At 44.3% G+C, this 17440-nt stretch overlaps 1 protein-coding gene across 1 annotated transcript in view; it reads left to right on the top strand.

Annotated features, from left to right (window-relative positions):
- Nucleotides 1-1182: 1182 nt before the first annotated feature.
- The window catches only part of LOC147107531 (gamma-aminobutyric acid receptor subunit rho-3-like), a 60130-nt gene continuing 43872 nt past the window's right edge, over nucleotides 1183-17440 (top strand). The window contains exons 1-2 of the mRNA XM_086006615.1: nucleotides 1183-2731; nucleotides 7137-7243. Coding sequence (XP_085862741.1) covers nucleotides 2610-2731; nucleotides 7137-7243 — 229 coding nt within the window. The 5' untranslated portion in view covers nucleotides 1183-2609. The remainder of the gene's footprint in view (nucleotides 2732-7136; nucleotides 7244-17440) is intronic.

Genomic DNA, 17440 nt, shown 5'->3' with positions numbered 1-17440 from the left:
ACTCAGTACCCATTTTAAAGTCATGCATTCTGTCCTTTTTTATATTGCTATTATAAATTAATATCATCAACCAACGGGCAGGAAAGATTACAATTTACACACAAATAAACAGCACCCTGTATGAACTTACAGTAAACCGACATTCAGCCAAAGGTTTAACCCACTGTTGCATGAATCCTCTGTAGCTAGCAATCCTGGAGAATAGCTGCCTTTCTATTCAACTATTAATAAAACAACGGGTTTCTCTTAGGCTGGTGTATATCAGCTGTCTAATACATGCAGTCTGCTTTTTAAATACTAGTTACAAAAATGGAAACAAGTATTTTGAATGACATCGCTGTTCTACAGTGTTCTATCAGGATATTAACGGCCAGCAAAAATGTTTGGATTTAAAGTAGAATTAGATTATGTGGAATCAGAATCCAGGATTATAACTGTCGAACAACTGGATCAAAACCCACAATAAATGGGTAGGCCTAGGGAGCAATTCTCATTGGTTAAGACTGTTATAAAAATCCACGACACTCTCATTATAGTTCACTGCTCCACCTCGGAGCTGCTGTTGTGAGATCAGGAGGTTCTAAAACAGCGAGCGAAGGTCCTGAGCAATATCATAAGACAGCTACATCTTATAGCTTAAAGACTTTAAATAACTCGAAACAGAAAAGAGGCAGAGCAAGTTAATGTCCACTCAATTTATATTATAACAAAACAGCCTATGATTACAAACTACACTTTTGTCAAATCGTTATCAGACGTTTTCTGTTAACATATAATCATACAGCACACAAGGAAGCCATTCGGCCCATCGTGTCTGTGCCAGCTCTTTGAAAGAGCTATCAATAGTCCCACTCCCCTGCTCTTTCCCCATAGCCCTGCATTATTTCCTTTCCAAGTATTTATCCAATTCCCTTTTGAAAGTTATTGAATCTGCTTCCACCACCCTTTCAGGCAGTGCATTCCAGGTCACAACAACTTGCTGCTAATCTCCCCTCTGGTCATATACTCCCTGTAATTTTTTGCTGTTTTCCCTACAGACACACATAGTTGAGAGTACATTAAAATTGAAACAATTAAACTTAAGATATTTTGATCTAAGGTGTGTGTTCAAAACAGTCAAACAATCGATGGCACAAACGCAAAATGTACAAAAAAGTAACTCTGTTCAGCGCTTATAACTTTCTATTTTCTTCTGTGAATTTCTCACGTTTTTGTCGTTTTGTTTTACTTATTTGTACTTTACTTTGATTCTCGCTATTTTGATTCTCTCTTACTCTTTGATTCAGTCTCAAGCCCGCTTTGACCCCCTGTGTGACCCTTTTCTACTTTCCGAGTTCTCAGTTTTGATTATCCCTGTTTTTTGACAGATGTAACACGCCAAGCAGGCGATTTGCGCGACAGAAATGTTTGCGTAGACAGCGGCAAATCGGTCAAAACCAGCCCAGAATTCCGTATTTAGTAAGCATTTAATCTGGAATTACAGATCTTCCCCTCTCGCCGAGCCGCTTCGTGAAAAGCTTTTTATTTCTCTCTCTCTCTCTCGCTCTCTTCCCCCGGGATTGGGAAGATCTACAGAATTAAATCAGTTTGCCCCAATTTTTAGTCTCCTGATGGAAATTTTCACCTTTATTTAATCACATCAGATCTTAACATCCCACCCCAATCATTTACAGTAAATAGATTTTCCCAATTCTGCAGGTTTCAAAGTCTTCCGAATCCGCGATTATTTGGAGCAATTGCTAAACTCCAGCTTTAGTCATGGGGATTAGTGCTGGTAAGTGCATCAATAGATGTATCTACCAATCGCTACGTTATTGTTTTTGGCTTTTTAAAATAATACACCATTATTATTTTGTAACACCCCTTCTGGAAAATCTATCTGTTAACATCGCAAGAAAATCTGAGACGTCTTCTGTGTTTATTTATGTATATATAACATACATATAAACGCAAATAAGTAATTTTTAAAAATCTTTCAGGTGAAGCACTTGACTGGCGGTTATTTAACATGTGGTTCAAAGCAGCCCTTCGAGGATTATAATATGTAACATTTAGGAGTTTTCCCTGTCATCTCAGTCTGGAAACTTGTGTTTTCCAGTCGGGTGGGAGAAAGCGTGGGAGCTTTTCGAGCGATTCCTTTCTAGTCTCCTCAGGTTTTACTGTTATTGGACTCTTTCGGTCGTCGTGTCTGGGTGGTTATAAAGAGGATTAAAACGAATCCACGTCACTCCTTTTCCCTAATTCTCGGAAATGCATCTCGCATTTATTTGTTGTTTTCCAGTTCTGGAGCCGCGCGGGTTTGAATGTGACACTAACTTCGAACGAAAAAGTAAACCTAAATTATAAAACCGGGCCCACCCCAGTCAGGCATCCAAGGGGTTTAATTTTGAAGGCTATTCGACTTATTCTGAGTTTTAAAAAGGGTTTTCCGTCAGATTAAAAGCGGATTCCGGAATCGAGAAAAAGAAAGTGAGAAGGTGAAATGTGTCACATGTTCAGAGAGGCTGATACTTTTCTTATGGGTGTCTTAGGTGACCTGTTTAAAATGACATGACGCCTTGAGTTACCTTGGCTGTCTGTATGTGTAAGAAACCTGTGAAGTAAACGCCATGCTGTTCTTTTGGGAGCTGCTCTTTCTCACCTTGTTGCCGGTTGCAATGGAGAAGGGAAGTGCCAGTCACGCCAAAAAGCATCACCAGCAGCCCACAACTGAGGACATCAAGCAGAAAAGGTAAGCGGCTTTGTGGCAGTCTAAGTACTGCAATAACTCGGTCAAAATGAACATATTTGAGGAAAAATGGTTTAAATATTTACATTTCCCATCTCAGCTTCTCCCTTACATCCTGACATCAAGATCGGATGTTCTTAATGGTGACCATCAGCTCAGCTCTGCTCAATTTTGTAGCACAGGATTTATTTTAGCAATTTTCGTTCCCATCTGTCTGCATGCCCAGCTCCATGAAGACTAGCTAGCAGCCCAGCTGGAAGCTGATGTAACAGTTCCACTGAGGTGAATTGACTTAGAATATCAGTTGAATGTAAGTTTTAAACTCACTTTATGGGAAGTCTTTATCAATAACAAAGCCATCTGAATGTCTTCTTATCTCTATCTTATGCAACTCTCTTCATCATCTTGAACTACCAACTCATCTCTAACCTCCCTCTTTTCTCTTTATGGGTTGTCAGTGTGCCATTGCTACCTAACTCTGTACAGAGGATTCCCATCACTAACTCTTTGAATCCTGTCAGTCCAGTTTCCATCCCTGTCCACAGCAGCAAGACTACCCCAGTCAATGTCAACAATATTCTCGGCAAATGTGACTGCAGCGCTTTAACTCTCCTCATCCTTCTTGACCTGTCTGCAGCTTTTGATACAAATGACCACTGCATCCTTCTCTACTGCCTCTTTCTTCATGGCCCAGCTCTTCGTAAGTTGTACCTTTGAAAAATGTACAAGTTGTTCAAACCAGTATCCATCCTATAACATCACAGTGCATCTGTTCTCTTTGGTCCTACATGCATTTTTAAATAATCTGACTGAATAAGTGAGCAAGAAATATGTGCACCTTTTCCTATATGACGACAATCTCCATATGGGGCCAGATTTTGCTGTAGAAATAACGGTGATGCTAACAGCGCTCACCGTTATTAAAGTGTAAATTGGACGGCAACTTCCAGCAACTGCGCATGCGCAGTAAAGTGTGAAAATCAGGAAGTTGCTGTCTGAGTTGCCTTGCTCCTCCAGAAACTGCACTTTACCGGTACTCAGCATTGAGGGACGTGGAACGGCATGAAGTTGCTGTACTTACATGATAGATACCCATTAAACACATCAGAAATAGTTAGGACTTGTCCATTCAAGTGTAAGTGAATTTTTAGTGGCGTGATAAGTCTTAATTACTGCCAAACAACCGCTCTGGCTCTGAAAATTAACTTTTACTAGTGTGTAGTCTGATTACTTCAGATTTTAATTATTGTTGGGGATTTTTTTTAATGTAAAAATTATATAAAATCTTTTTTTACTTTTTCTTTCTGTCTCTTTTATCGCTCTCTCTTAATCCCATCTTTCCCTCTTTATTTTGCTTTCTGTACATGATTTGGCATTGAATTAAACATTAATACTTCCTGCTTCAGACTTTGCGCTGCTGATTAATGATTCTTCAATCTGATTGGATAAGGAGATACACAGTTGCTTTCCCTGTTCGCACAGGTCCCAGATCCCCTGTAGAGGGCGATGCACTGAAATGGCTTTCTAATTACAACGGCCCAGAAACTCGGGTCTCCACGGGTGAGTACACACGGGGTACTCACCCGTAAGTCCAATGGAAGTGCCGGTTTCCTGCATGCACGGGAAACCGGCACTTCCATTCCCCTGAAAGCAGGGGTTCAGAGGTCGAACGCGTGCGCAGGAGAGGCTGCGCATGCGCATCGAACTTCGGTTTTTTTTACACGTTTTCCCGGGAGGGTAAGTCTTCAGAAGTTAGACATTTAAAAAGCAGGCGTAAGGCCTGCTTTTTACAAGGTAAGTGGTGAATTAATTAAAATTAAAACATTTTTTCCACAGGTTTATTATTTTTAAATACTTTAAAGAAAGGCAAGTTTATTTTTAGCCCCGTTAGAAAATAAAATTATTTTTTTCAAAAATTTAAATTATTGTTTAAAATAGTTATTTCATGAAATTTATAGTTTATTTTAAAAATGTGATTTAAAAAAAAATGTATTTGAAGATTTAGTGATGTTATGGGGCCCGTAGTATTTCTAAGTTTTGACAGGTCTTCCTGTCAGACTTATGAATGGAGCATTCCCTGCTCCGATTGGCTCCCCATGGCCCACGTGATCCCAGGGGACGCATCGAACTAATTGCACCCCTGGGATACGCAAGCACTGCGCGCCGGCAGCTGGAGCAGGCCCCGGATCGGAATTCCACGGGGGCCCACAGCTCAACGGCCGGCGCGCAAGGTAAGTGCAGGTCGGGGGCTTGCACCCGTGGGAAGCCCCTGACCCGAATTTCTGGGCCAACAAGTTCCAGTGCAAAATTCCATAGAATGTCTGTGGGCAAGTGTAAGTGTAATGAACGGCTGGCATCTTTTGTTCGCTGCTGAGAGCAAAATCCAGGCCCATGAATAGCAGAGCACGAAATAAGTGCAGATTCCCTTTTAATACGAGGAATTCAAAAGTGAACCCTAGCCATTCTACTCTTTCCTCATACCATGCTTCCCCATGTTATCTAAACATGTCTTTCTTTTGCCTATTCTATTGCTTCTCCTAGGTGCAATCTGAGGTAGTTGACTGCTCCTATGGTGCTAAGGTTCATGAGACTGAGGTGGCCCACTTCTCATGGCAGATTGCTCCTTGAGAGAGCCACTAGTAGCTGCATCTCTGAAGTTTCTGCATGGGCAACCTGGTGTCACCTCCTATGTGCAACTTGCATGGTGCGCTGAAGGAAATGGCTTCATGCTTGGTATGTGCTGCTACCCTGAGAAACAGCAGCCTCATGCAGATCGCTCCTGTCATCTGCATTCTACTGGGTCCTGGATCAGAGTCACCCCTGACCAGCAGGGTGCCTGGTCTTTTCTTATTATTATTATTAGGCAGTCCCTCGGTACCGAGGATGACTTGCTTCGACATTAAAAATGAGTTCTCAGGTGACTGATGAGTCCAATGCGGGACCTACAGTCTCTGTCACAGATGGATCACGGCTTGCATGTCATCGTGAAGCAGGTGGAGGATGGTGACAAACTTTTGAGGACAGCCGAATTTGAGGAGGACACTCCATAATCCATCACGGTTGACAGTGTCAAAGGCCTTTGTGAGATCAAAGAAGGCCATGTACAGCGGTTGGTGCTGTTCCTTACATTTCTCTTGTAATTGACATGCGGTGAAGATCATGTCCATTGTGCCCCTTAGTGAGCGGAATCCACATTGCGGCTCTGGGAGGAGCTCTTCGGCCACTGGGAGAAGGCGATTGAGGAGGATTCTTGCGATGACTTTCTCTGTGGCAGACAGCAGGGAAACTCCTCTGTAATTACCGTAATCGGACTTGTCGCCTTTCTTTGATGGAGATGACAGAGCGGATTAGGCGGTGGTCTGTCCAGCAATCATCAGCTCCTGTCATGACGCGGGTGATGCGGACGTCCTTGCGGTCCCTCGCTCGGACGATGACGTAGTCCAGCAGATGCTCGGAGCAAGGGTGCTGCCATGAAGCCTTGTACTTGCCTGGTCTTATGGCTGCTATCACATCCTGAAATCCCTGAGAGATAGCAGCCTGCATTCTGGCCCACTGATTCCTGGTTGCTTCACAGGTGGGGAGTTTTCACAGATTTCAATGAAGCTGCCTATTGACGTCTGCAATGAGGTAAAGTCTTCCCTGCTGTTACTGTAAATGAGGGCTGGAGGATCCAAAGTCACAGTTGTCAATTGCCATAAATCCTTGGAGACTGACCTCAAATCCTGTACTTAGGTTTGATGGGGAGGAAATTGGTCTTCAGCAATAGTGCAAAACAGGCGATAGCGGATCGGCAGCCCCATTTACACTGAGCCCGATTTTCTCTCCCATTGAATTCAATGAAAAAGAAAATCGGTCGCGGTGTAAAAGGGGCTGTCAATTCATAATCGTCAAAGACCAATTTCACCCCCAATGTTCCTTGATTATCTTTTATTTGAGGCAAGTATTAATTCGATCTGGGTCCCATGACTCCGAGGTCATGGGCACTCTTTTCCTCTCCCTCTACTTGGAAGGTGGCACATTCTTATCCACTCCCCCGGCTCCCTCATGCTCTGTGATTTACCCAGTGCCACATCTCCACTTACACTATCTAAAGCTCCCTGGGTGAAAGTACATGAGCTTGTGCATGGGATTCCAGCAGGAATGGGATGGTAAGGCTGAAGGCTTCATTTTAAAGGGTCCCCAGCCCTGGTGGGGTCAGTTGCGGAGGTCACTGGCGCACCCCTGCAATTTTGGCCCCCTATTCACTTCTTTGTATAGTTTATTAGCAAATTTGGTTTCTTGTGATGATAGTAAAACACATTTCATTTAACCCATTCCTTGTACTTACAAATGCCTAATGCTTTTAAAAAAGAGTTGCTTTAATGTTTTTCTGTTAAGATTGTAAAAAACCTGTTTTGTTTTGCTTTAGTCGACCAGAAAGTAAAAGATCAGATTCAACCAAAACACATTTAACAAAATCTGAACAACTTCTTAGAATAGATGACCATGATTTTGCAATGAGACCTGGATTTGGAGGTAAGTTTTCCGACAATTTCACTGTGCTATTCAGTAGTTTATCACTGTGTGATCATAGTTCCTTCCGATTAAGCATTTTACCTACGTTTTGAAATGTGTAACACTTATTACGTGTTTTCTATAGTTTATGGAATCTCTGGAGTAGACTATTTAAACTACACCATTGCATAGTCAAGATGTGAGTTTCCCAATATCTGAAGTGATATAAATAGATTTGGGACCATATTGTGTATCATAAATATACAATTTACACAACATGGGTGTTATGACATTGTAGGAGAGGTTTAAATAGAGGAAACCCGGTGGGTTCCTTTACGGGTCTGTGCTCAAACCCACCCAATTTTGTAATGCTAGTAGATATAACTAATTAAAGGCTGCTCTTCAAGATAAATTTAGGTCAGAACAAATTCCATTTAAGATCAAGTTAGCTCATGTATGGTTATTTCTAATCATATCTGTGTTACCAAATTTGAGCAAGGAAAATGGGGACTTAAATAATCTGAGATGACTTTGCATGTTCTTGTCCTTTAGCCCAATCTAATCATCATTCTTTAATGATCCGTCAATCTTAACTGTAAGGCCTACTTTAAATAACAGAAGAGTAAGCTATTGAATGAGAAAAGTACATGTAGGCCATCTAATAGATGGATCCTTACAGCTGTTGCTTTTCTTTTAGTTCCTATCACTCAAAATTGTGATCCAAAACTCAGTTAACACAATGCTGTTTAAATCTCAATTTATAAGGGTCGAATTTGCAACCCCAGCATAGGAGCCACAAGGCCTGTAGTGAGCAGACCCACGATCACACCAGAAGCGAGGCGGCCTGACTTTGCAGGATTTTCCAAAGTCAGCTTCTAAAACTCTTTGTAACACACACCGTGCACGAGTTTCAGGAGCTCAGGGAGAACAAGATTGGTTGCATAGTGGAATTTCTAGAGACGGTGACTTATAAAGGATTCGATTTATACCGATTTTGGAAGCTAGCAGAGATGGACGAAGTGAGAACTTTGGCAGAACTCCTCCACATAATGAAATAAGTGCAGCAAAGGATGGTTACCATTGAGAGTGCCCCCTTTTGCCTCCTGCTGTCAAGAAAACATTGCATGAGGTGGCTGACAATGAGGGTACAATTCCTGCTTCCATAGGTCTTCAGAGCAGATGAGAAAAAAGATTCTGGCCTTAGGAAGAGTGCAAAGGTAACTATGCACAGACTGTGCCTACTGTATATATCCATAGCACGCTTGTCACAAATAAATCCCAACATGCTGCTGCATAAGCAGCACTGACACAACGGGCTGGATTTTCCCTGCGGAGGCGGGATGGCGGCGGGAGAGCTGGTTGGCGGGTTCCGGTCCTGCTCCCGTCTGCAGCTGCTCCCTGAAAATGATTTTCCATAGATTGGCCTTGTTAAGCCCGCCCTGCGGGGTTCCTGGCCAATTAACAGGAAGCGGGTCTGATGACGTCATTTGATGACGCGTCATCAGCTGGTTTGCTCAAAGGGACCACGGCCACATTGATTTTGACAGTTGTGCTGTCAGTGTTCTGAAGCATTGAGGTGCTGCACACACTGACAAGCACTGCACAAAGGTGCACGTCTGCACCCAGGCTCACGCATGACTCCCTCCATATGCTTGCAGGGAGATTCTCTTCCCCTCCCATGGGTGGAAGAAACCTCCCCAGGACACCAAATCAGCCTGGTTGCACATTGCACAGGAGGACACAAGCAGGGATGTCATCAGTAGATCATGAAACGTTACTGCAAAGCCACACTCAAATTCACCCCGCTGTGCCACTCAACATATCTCCATCACTCTGCCTTCCATACCCTACTCCTGCACATCCTTACTTACACCAACTTAGCTCACACCTCCACCCAACCCTCTCTATCTACATTATCACATCCCCATCTCACTAGCCACCCCTCCCACTCACCCTCATCCTACTGTAAGCATACCAACTAACAACACACAAGGGTAGGTACTTGAGAGGTTTAGCTAATGTTCATGTGAAGTTTTTGTTAATGTGTTGTCATACATTGAAATCTGTATTTTCAACACTTTACGTTCTTGGACAGATCTGTGCGCACCTTGAGAAGTGTCTTAGTGAGTTCCAGTGAATGTTGAGACATAACTCCCCCCCCCCCCCCCCCCCCGACTATTGTGATGAGTGTGAAAGGAATGGCTTGGACATTAAAGGAATGCTTTATGGTGCTGGCGTGGGATGGTGTCAACCTGGCGCATCATGTGGCAACCAGGGTGTACAGTGTCAAGTGAAGTAAATCTGGCCATGGTGATGCCATCGCTGGCCTCCCAGGCAGCAATGTTATCAAGTGCTGATGCCCTGTGTCCTGTGCAGCATCAGGTGATGGCGGAGACGTTTGGTGTTGTTGTTGGTGATGTTGTTGTTGACATTGTTGATGATGTTGGTGTGCCTGGTGCTGTGGTATTGGGGCTGATCATGGAAGGATTCAGAGGAGCAAGGTGTGATTTTTTTCAAGGGCACCGATGTTGCTGAAATAGATGGCAGCTGCAGGTGAGATGATAGAAGCGATCTGTCAGTGGTGAGACAGGTTGTTCCAATGAGGTGCCACTGGATATACAGTTGGCTCTAAACACTTGCAAGCTAAAGAAATCTGTGTATGTACAAATGCAGTAACCAACAGTTTCTGAGCTCTGAAACTGACCATCTGCAACATGGCATCCTTTACACCGCTTCTGCAGCTGTCAGGTAATCGGATAAATCAGAGCAGACTCAACTCACGCCAGGGTGAGCTGGCGTGTTCCCCGAGCAGCGGGTAACCCGTGGGGGAGCACGTAAAATGACAAGGTAGGCTCAAAGTAGCATTAAATTGGCTGTTAACAAGCTATTTAATGATCTAAATTGTCTCCCATGCCGCTTGGTGTCGAGTCAGTTCTCCGATGACAGACCCGACACTTGGGAGACTCATGTGGAGGCGGGTCGACAGCGGGTTTCCTACCCACTGTCAATCTTTGCTATTTTGACAGTGGACCCGCCTCCAAACCCACACTCTGAGCGCTGGCAAAATTCAGCCCAACCTTTCAGCTCTCATGAGCACATTCATTCCCATTTGACTTCGGGGCACACTTTGTGGCTGGCACTCAAATATCCAAGTGATTGCTCATTTAAATTTAGCATGTGGTTTCCCTAGTGCACACAGAAACTACAAACATGCTGCATTTATCAGCAATTACACAAGGTGGGATGAAGGCTGGCCACTGGGGTGGGACTTTGTGCTTTTCCTAATTCTACCATCTACATTTTGCAAGAGAAGGTGGCCCATAATCATATAAAGAACAAGGTTTGAAGGGGTCTTCCCAACCTAAGGACCATTAACTGGCATGAAGAGGAAGGTCTATGGATAGTGAGAGTTGAGTTTATTAAGAGAGTGCATGAAGGAAAGATAGGAGAATTTGGGCGACCTCATGGGTAGTATTCTCCTTTAAGGAGTTTTATTGCTATCACCACAAGTCGCCCACTGACTATAACGCCAGCATATTTTGCGGATCAGCTGCATGGCGCACAATGTCTAGGCATGTTACCTGCAAGAAAAGCCTTTTCATATTGCAACTATTGTAACATATATTTCTTTCCTTTTTCTTTGTGCCTCCCAAGATGAAGTAGAAGGCCCCGGTGCTGCCCAAACCGCACTGCATCACAGCAATAAGTATCATCACTCCATCTCACATAGGCACCAACTCAGAGATGTCCATCCTAAGGGACTTGGAGAATGGGGGTCATGAGGGAGCACTGGATGATGCACAAACCATTAGGAATGAGAAGCATGTTGAGGTGGCAGCAGAAGAAGCAGAGATAGCTGGCTGCATGGCAAGCTTCAAACATTCCTCGTCTGTAGACCTGATAAACACTAACCTCACAGGGCTGCTGATTAAAGGGAAATCCCTGATCAGTAGAAGTGCTCTTCCAGTCCTTTGAGAATGTTCACAGCACCATGCAAGGACTTACATAAGAACATAAGAACATAAGAACATAAGAAATAGGAGCAGGAGTAGGCCAATCGGCCCCTCGAGCCTGCTCCACCATTCAATAAGATCATGGCTGATCTGATCCTAACCTCAAATCTTCTATGACTCTGCATCCACCCGAACCCATGTGATCTCCCGGGAGAGGCGAAAAACCAGATAAAGACCCAATGGCCAATTTGGGAGAAAAAAATCTGGGAAATTCCTCTCCGACCCATCTAGGCGATCGAAATTCTTCCAGGAGATCACTCTGTCCCTATATTTTCTACAGTACTTACCTTCTGTAAAGGCGATCTCCACCCCAGCCAGGAACAGGAATAAAACCATCTCCTGAAATCTAACAGAATTAGAACACAGTAGGAGCAGAACAAGGCTACACGGCCCCTGGGCCCGCTCCACTACCCACAGGGCCATGACCATTCCGAACCCAGACTCATGTCCAATTTCCTGCCCGCTCCCCGTAACCCTTTATTCCCTTTACTTCTAGGAAACTATCTATTTCTGTTTTAAATTTATTTAATGATGTAGCTTCCACAGCTTTCTGGGGCAGCAAATTCCACAAACCTACCACCCTCTGAGTGAAGAAGTTTCTCCTCATCTCAGTTTTGAATGAGCAGCCCCTTATTTTAAGATTATGCCCCCTAGTTCTAGTTTCACCCATCATTGGGAACATCCTCACCGCATCCACCCGATCAAGCCCCTTCACAATCTTATATGTTTCAATAAGATCGCCTCTCATTCTTCTGAACTCCAATGAGTAGAGTCCCAATCTACTCAACCTCTCCTCATATGACCACCCCCTCATCCCCGGGATTAACCGAGTGAACCTTCTTTGCACTGACTCGAGAGCAAGTATGTCTTTTCTTAAGTATGGACACCAAAACTGTATGCAGTATTCCAGGTGCGGCCTCACCAATACCTTGTACAGCTGCAGCAATACCTCCCTGTTTTTATATTCCAACCCCCTAGCAATAAAAGCCAACATTCCATTGGCCTTCTTGATCACTTGCTGCACCTGCATACTAACTTTTTGAGTTTCGTGCACCAGGACCCCCAGATCCCTTTGTACTACAGTACTTTCCAGTTTCTTGCCATTAAGATAATAACTTGCTCTATGATTTTTCCTGCCAAAGTGCATAACTTCACACTTTCCAGTATTGTATTCCATCTGCCAAATCTCTGCCCACTTACTTAGCCTGTCTATGTCCCTTTGCAGGTTTTTTATGTCCTCCTCACTCACTACTTTCCGTCCCATCTTTGTATCATCTGCAAACTTTGATATGTTACACTCGGTCCCCTCCTCCAAATCGTTAATATAGATTGTAAAGAGTTGGGGACCCAGCACTGACCCCTGCGGAACACCACTAGTTACTGGTTGCCAATCTGAGAACGAACCATTTATCCCAACTCTCTGCTTTCTGTTAGAGAGCCAATCCTCCACCCATGCCAGAATATTACCCCCAATCCCGTGATTTTTTATCTTGAGCAATAATCTTTTGTGTGGCACCTTGTCAAATGCCTTTTGGAAGTCTAAATACACTACGTCCACTGGTTCCCCTTTATCCACCCTGTATGTTACTTCCTCAAAAAACTCAAGCAAATTTGTTAAACATGACTTCCCCTTCATGAAACCATGCTGAGTTTGCCCTATTAAATTGTGTTTATCCAAATGAACTTGTAACAGTGTTGAGAGATGTGGTCCTGATGTTAGTGTAGTGGTGAAGCAAGGTTTTAAAGACATAAGAACATAAGAAGTAGGAGCAGGAGTAGGCCATACGGCCCGTCGGGCCTGCTCTGCCATTCAATAGGATCATGGCTGATCCGAACCTAGACTCACGTCCACTTCCCTGCCCGCTCCCCGTAACCCCTAATTCCCTTATCAGCTAGGAAACTGTCTATCTCCGTTTTAAATTTATTTAATGTCGCAGCTTCCACAGCTCTCTGAGGTAGCAAATTCCATAGATTTACTACCCTCTGAGTGAAGAAGTTTCTCCTCATCTCAGTTTTGAAAGGGCAGCCCCTTATTCTAAGATTATGCCCCCTAGTTCTAGTCTCACCCATCAGTGGAAACATCCTCACCACATCCACCCGATCAAGCCCCTTCACAATCTTATATGTTTCGATAAGATCGCTTCTCATTCTTCTGAATTCCAATGAGTAGAGGCCCAACCTACTCAACCTTTCCTCATAAGTCAACCCCCTCATCTCCGGAATCAACCGAGTGAACCTTCTCTGAACTGCCTCGAGAGCAAGTATATCTTTTCTTAAATATGGAAACCAAAACTGTACGCAGTATTCCAGGTGTGGCCTCACCAGTACCCTGTATAACTGAAGCAAGACTTCCCTGCTTTTATACTCCATCCCTTTTGCAATAAAAGCCAAGATTCCATTGGCCTTCCTGGTCACCTGCATACTAACCTTCTGTGTTTCATGCACCAGGACCCCCAGATCCCTTTGTACTGTAGCACTTTGCAGTTTCTCTCCATTTAGATAATAACTTGCTCTTTGATTTTTTCTGCCAAAGTGCATAACCTCACACTTTCCAACATTATATTCCATCTGCCAAATTTCTGCCCACTCACTTAGCCTGTCTATGTCCTTTTGCAGGTTTTTTATGTCCTCCTCACTCACTGCTTTCCCTCCCATCTTTGTATCGTCAGCAAACTTGGATATGTTGCACTCGGTCCCTTCCTCCAAATCGTTAATATAGATTGTAAAGAGTTGGGGTCCCAGCACTGACCCCTGCGGAACACCACTAGTCACAGATTGCCAACCCGAGAATGAACCATTTATCCCAACTCTCTGTTTTCTGTTAGATAGCCAATCTTCCACCCATGCCAGTATATTACCCCCAATCCCGTGATTTTTTATCTTGTGCAGTAATCTTTTGTGTGGCACCTTGTCAAGTGCCTTTTGGAAGTCCAAATACACCACATCCACTGGTTCCCCTTTATCCACCCTGCTTGTTACGTCCTCAAAGAATTCGAGCAAATTTGTCAAACATGACTTCCCCTTCATAAAACCATGCTGACTCTGTCCGATTAAATTATGCTTATCCAAATGTCCTGTTACTGCTTCCTTACAGATGTTAGGCTAACTGGTCTATAGTTTCCAACCTTTTGTCTACTTCCCTTTTTAAATAAGGGCGTTACATTAGCAGTTTTCCAATCTGCTGGGACCTTACCTGAATCCAGGGAGTTCTGGAAAATTACCACCATTGCATCCGCAATCCCTACCGCCACTTCTCTCAAGACCCTAGGATGTAAGCCATCAGGTCCAGGGGATTTATCCGCCTTTAGTCCCATTATCTTACCGAGTACCACCTCCTTAGTGATTTTAATCGTGTTTAGCTCCTCCCCCCCATAGCCCCCTGTTTGTCCAGTGTTGGGATATTTTTAATGTCCTCTACTGTAAAGACTGATACAAAATATTTGTTCAGCGTTTCTGCTATCTCCATGTTCCCCACCACTAATTTCCCAGTCTCGTCCTCTAAGGGACCAACATTCACGTTAGCCACCCTTTTTCTTTTTATATAACTGTAGCAACTCTTGCTATCTGTTTTTATATTTTTTGCTAGTTTACTTTCATAATCTATCTTCCCTTTCTTAATTAATCTTTTAGTTATTCTTTGCTGGTTTTTAAATGCTTCCCAACCTTCTATCCTCCCACTAGATTTGGCTACTTTATATGCCCTTGTTTTCAGTCGGATACTATCCTTTATTACTTTACTTAGCCACGGATGGCTGTCTTTTCTTTTACGCCCCTTTTTCCTCAGTGGAATATATTTTTCTTGAAAGTTGTGAAATATCTCCTTGAATGTACACCACTGCTCATGTACCGTCTTACACTTTAATCTATTTTCCCAGTCCACTTTAGTCAATTCTGCTCTCATACCTTCATAGTCTCCTTTATTTATGCTTAGTATGCTGGTTTGAGATCCAACTCTCTCACCCTCCAACTGAATTTGGAATTCAACCATGTTATGGTCATTCATTCCAAGGGGATCCTTTACTAGGACATTTTTTATTAATCCTGTCTCATTACACAGGACCAGATCTAAGATTGCCTGCCCCCTGGTTGGTTCAGTAACATACTGCTCAAGGAACCCGTCCCTAATGCACTCTATGAACTCTTCCTCAAGGCTGCCTTGCCCAATTTGATTTGTCCAGTCAATATGAAAGTTAAAATCCCCCATGATTATAGCTGTTCCCTTATTACAAGCCCCAACTATTTCCTGATTTATACTCCGACCAACAGAGTTGCAACTGTTAGGAGGCCTATAGACTACGCCCACTAGTGACTTTTTCCCTTTATTATTCCTTATCTCCACCCAAACCGTTTCACTATCCTGATCCTTTGACCCAATATCATTTCTCACTAGACCTGCATAGCACAATGATAATTCTATAACCATCTGAGGACAGAAACCCAGAGGAAATTTCTCTCATGAATGCTGTGACTGGGACTATAGAAACCAAGAGCTCCAATTTACAGGAGGCTCTAGGTTCTGGATTAGGCAGAAAATGGGAGTGCATCGGGAACGCGCTGTCATCCCGCCTTCTTGTGCCTTTAACTCAGGCGCGTTTGCCAGCGCACTACCGACCTGAACAGCAGAGGTGGGCAACCTAATTAAGCTCATTACAACCTTGTTGTCAGACCCTTAACAGGGATTTTAAGCAGACCTTTTGAATTTCACTGGGTGAACACGGGAATCACGCAGCTTGGGAACCACGTCTGACAACCTGAGGAGGAAGCTCAGTGGCCGTTGAGCAAGGTAATGCAGAGCATGGAAATCCCAATAAATACTCCCTTATGCCACCTCATTACTTGCCTAAGGGAAAGGCTCTTGCTGAGTGCATTTGGAGCACAGATTTAGATGTCTAGAGTTTGTAAGTCTTTTCTGCAACCTCGGAAGCCACTCTCACCACATTGCTAGTAACTAACACAACATTGACAGTTTGCTCCTCTGATCTCTACTTGATCTGCCATCTATTACATCAGCATGAGTGCCTTTTATACTGTCTCACCTTAGTCCTCAGAATCGGACCAGGATGAGCCCAACACCAGCAGCAGCAGCAGCAACACCACCAGCCTTCTCCTCAATGACCTGATGCTCTGCAGGACAGAGGGCATCACATCAGCGCAGAGCTGCACCGCACCGGAGGCGATACCCCCAACACAGGGTATACAGGCAGAGGATGAGCTTCCTCAACATGACTGAGCAGCAGTGGCAAAGGAGGCTCAGGAGATCACGCCAGGTCATCACAGACATTTGCACATTGCTGGAGGAAGAGTTGCAGCCCAGAGGAGCAGGTGGACATGCCTTACCAGTGGCTGTCAAAGTCACCATCGCCCTCAACTTCTTCGCCTCAGGCTTGTTCCAGGGATCTGCAGCAGATATTTGTGGCATTTTGCAGTTGGCTGCCCACATATGCACCACACAGGTCACCGATGCCATGTTTGACAATTCAACCAATTATTTGAACTTTGCCACTGATGAAGTCAGTGTTACTGAGCAGGTGCTCAGCTTTGCCGCTCTGGCTGGCTTCCCACGGGTGCAGGGCATCATCGACTGCATGTGTGTGGTCATCAGGGCACCCCCACATCACCCAGGAGTGTTTGTGACCCGCAAGGGCTTCCACTCCCTCAATGTGCCACACATCTGCAACCATAGGAAGATCATCATGCATCTGTGCGCCAAATTCCCTGGCAGCTGTCATGACTCTTTTGTGCTGCGCCAGTCCACCCTCCTTCAGCTCTTCACACTTTCACATGCACTTACCGGTTGGCTGCTTGGAGACAAGGGCTATCCACTGAAGACGTGGCTCATGACACCCCTGAGGAGGCCAAGCAATGAGGCTCAGGAGCGTTATAATGAAAGCCACATGTCCACCAGATGTGTCACAGAACAAACAATACACATGCTGAAGATGCGCTTCAGATGCCTTGACAGATCTGGAGGAGCCGTTCAGTGCGCACCAGCCAAGGTCTCCAGAATTGCCATGGTCTGCTGCACAACATAGCACAGCAAGGAGGATTACAGCTGCATGAGGAGCAAGGCACAGAGCGCGCACCCTCTTCAGAGGAGGAGCATCAGCTGGAAGATGAGGAGGAGCAGAAGGAACCTGATGTCAAATGCCAGAAGCACCCGAGCACATTGCTACCCGGGAGGCCAAGGATGGCCTCATCATAGCCA

The sequence above is a fragment of the Somniosus microcephalus genome, chromosome 14 (assembly GCF_052327205.1).
Source record: "Somniosus microcephalus isolate GS21.2 chromosome 14, FLI_Smic_1.0, whole genome shotgun sequence".
Lineage (NCBI taxonomy): Eukaryota > Metazoa > Chordata > Chondrichthyes > Squaliformes > Somniosidae > Somniosus > Somniosus microcephalus.
Note: the sequence above shows the minus strand (reverse complement) of the source record. Positions and strands in the feature narration are given on the sequence as shown.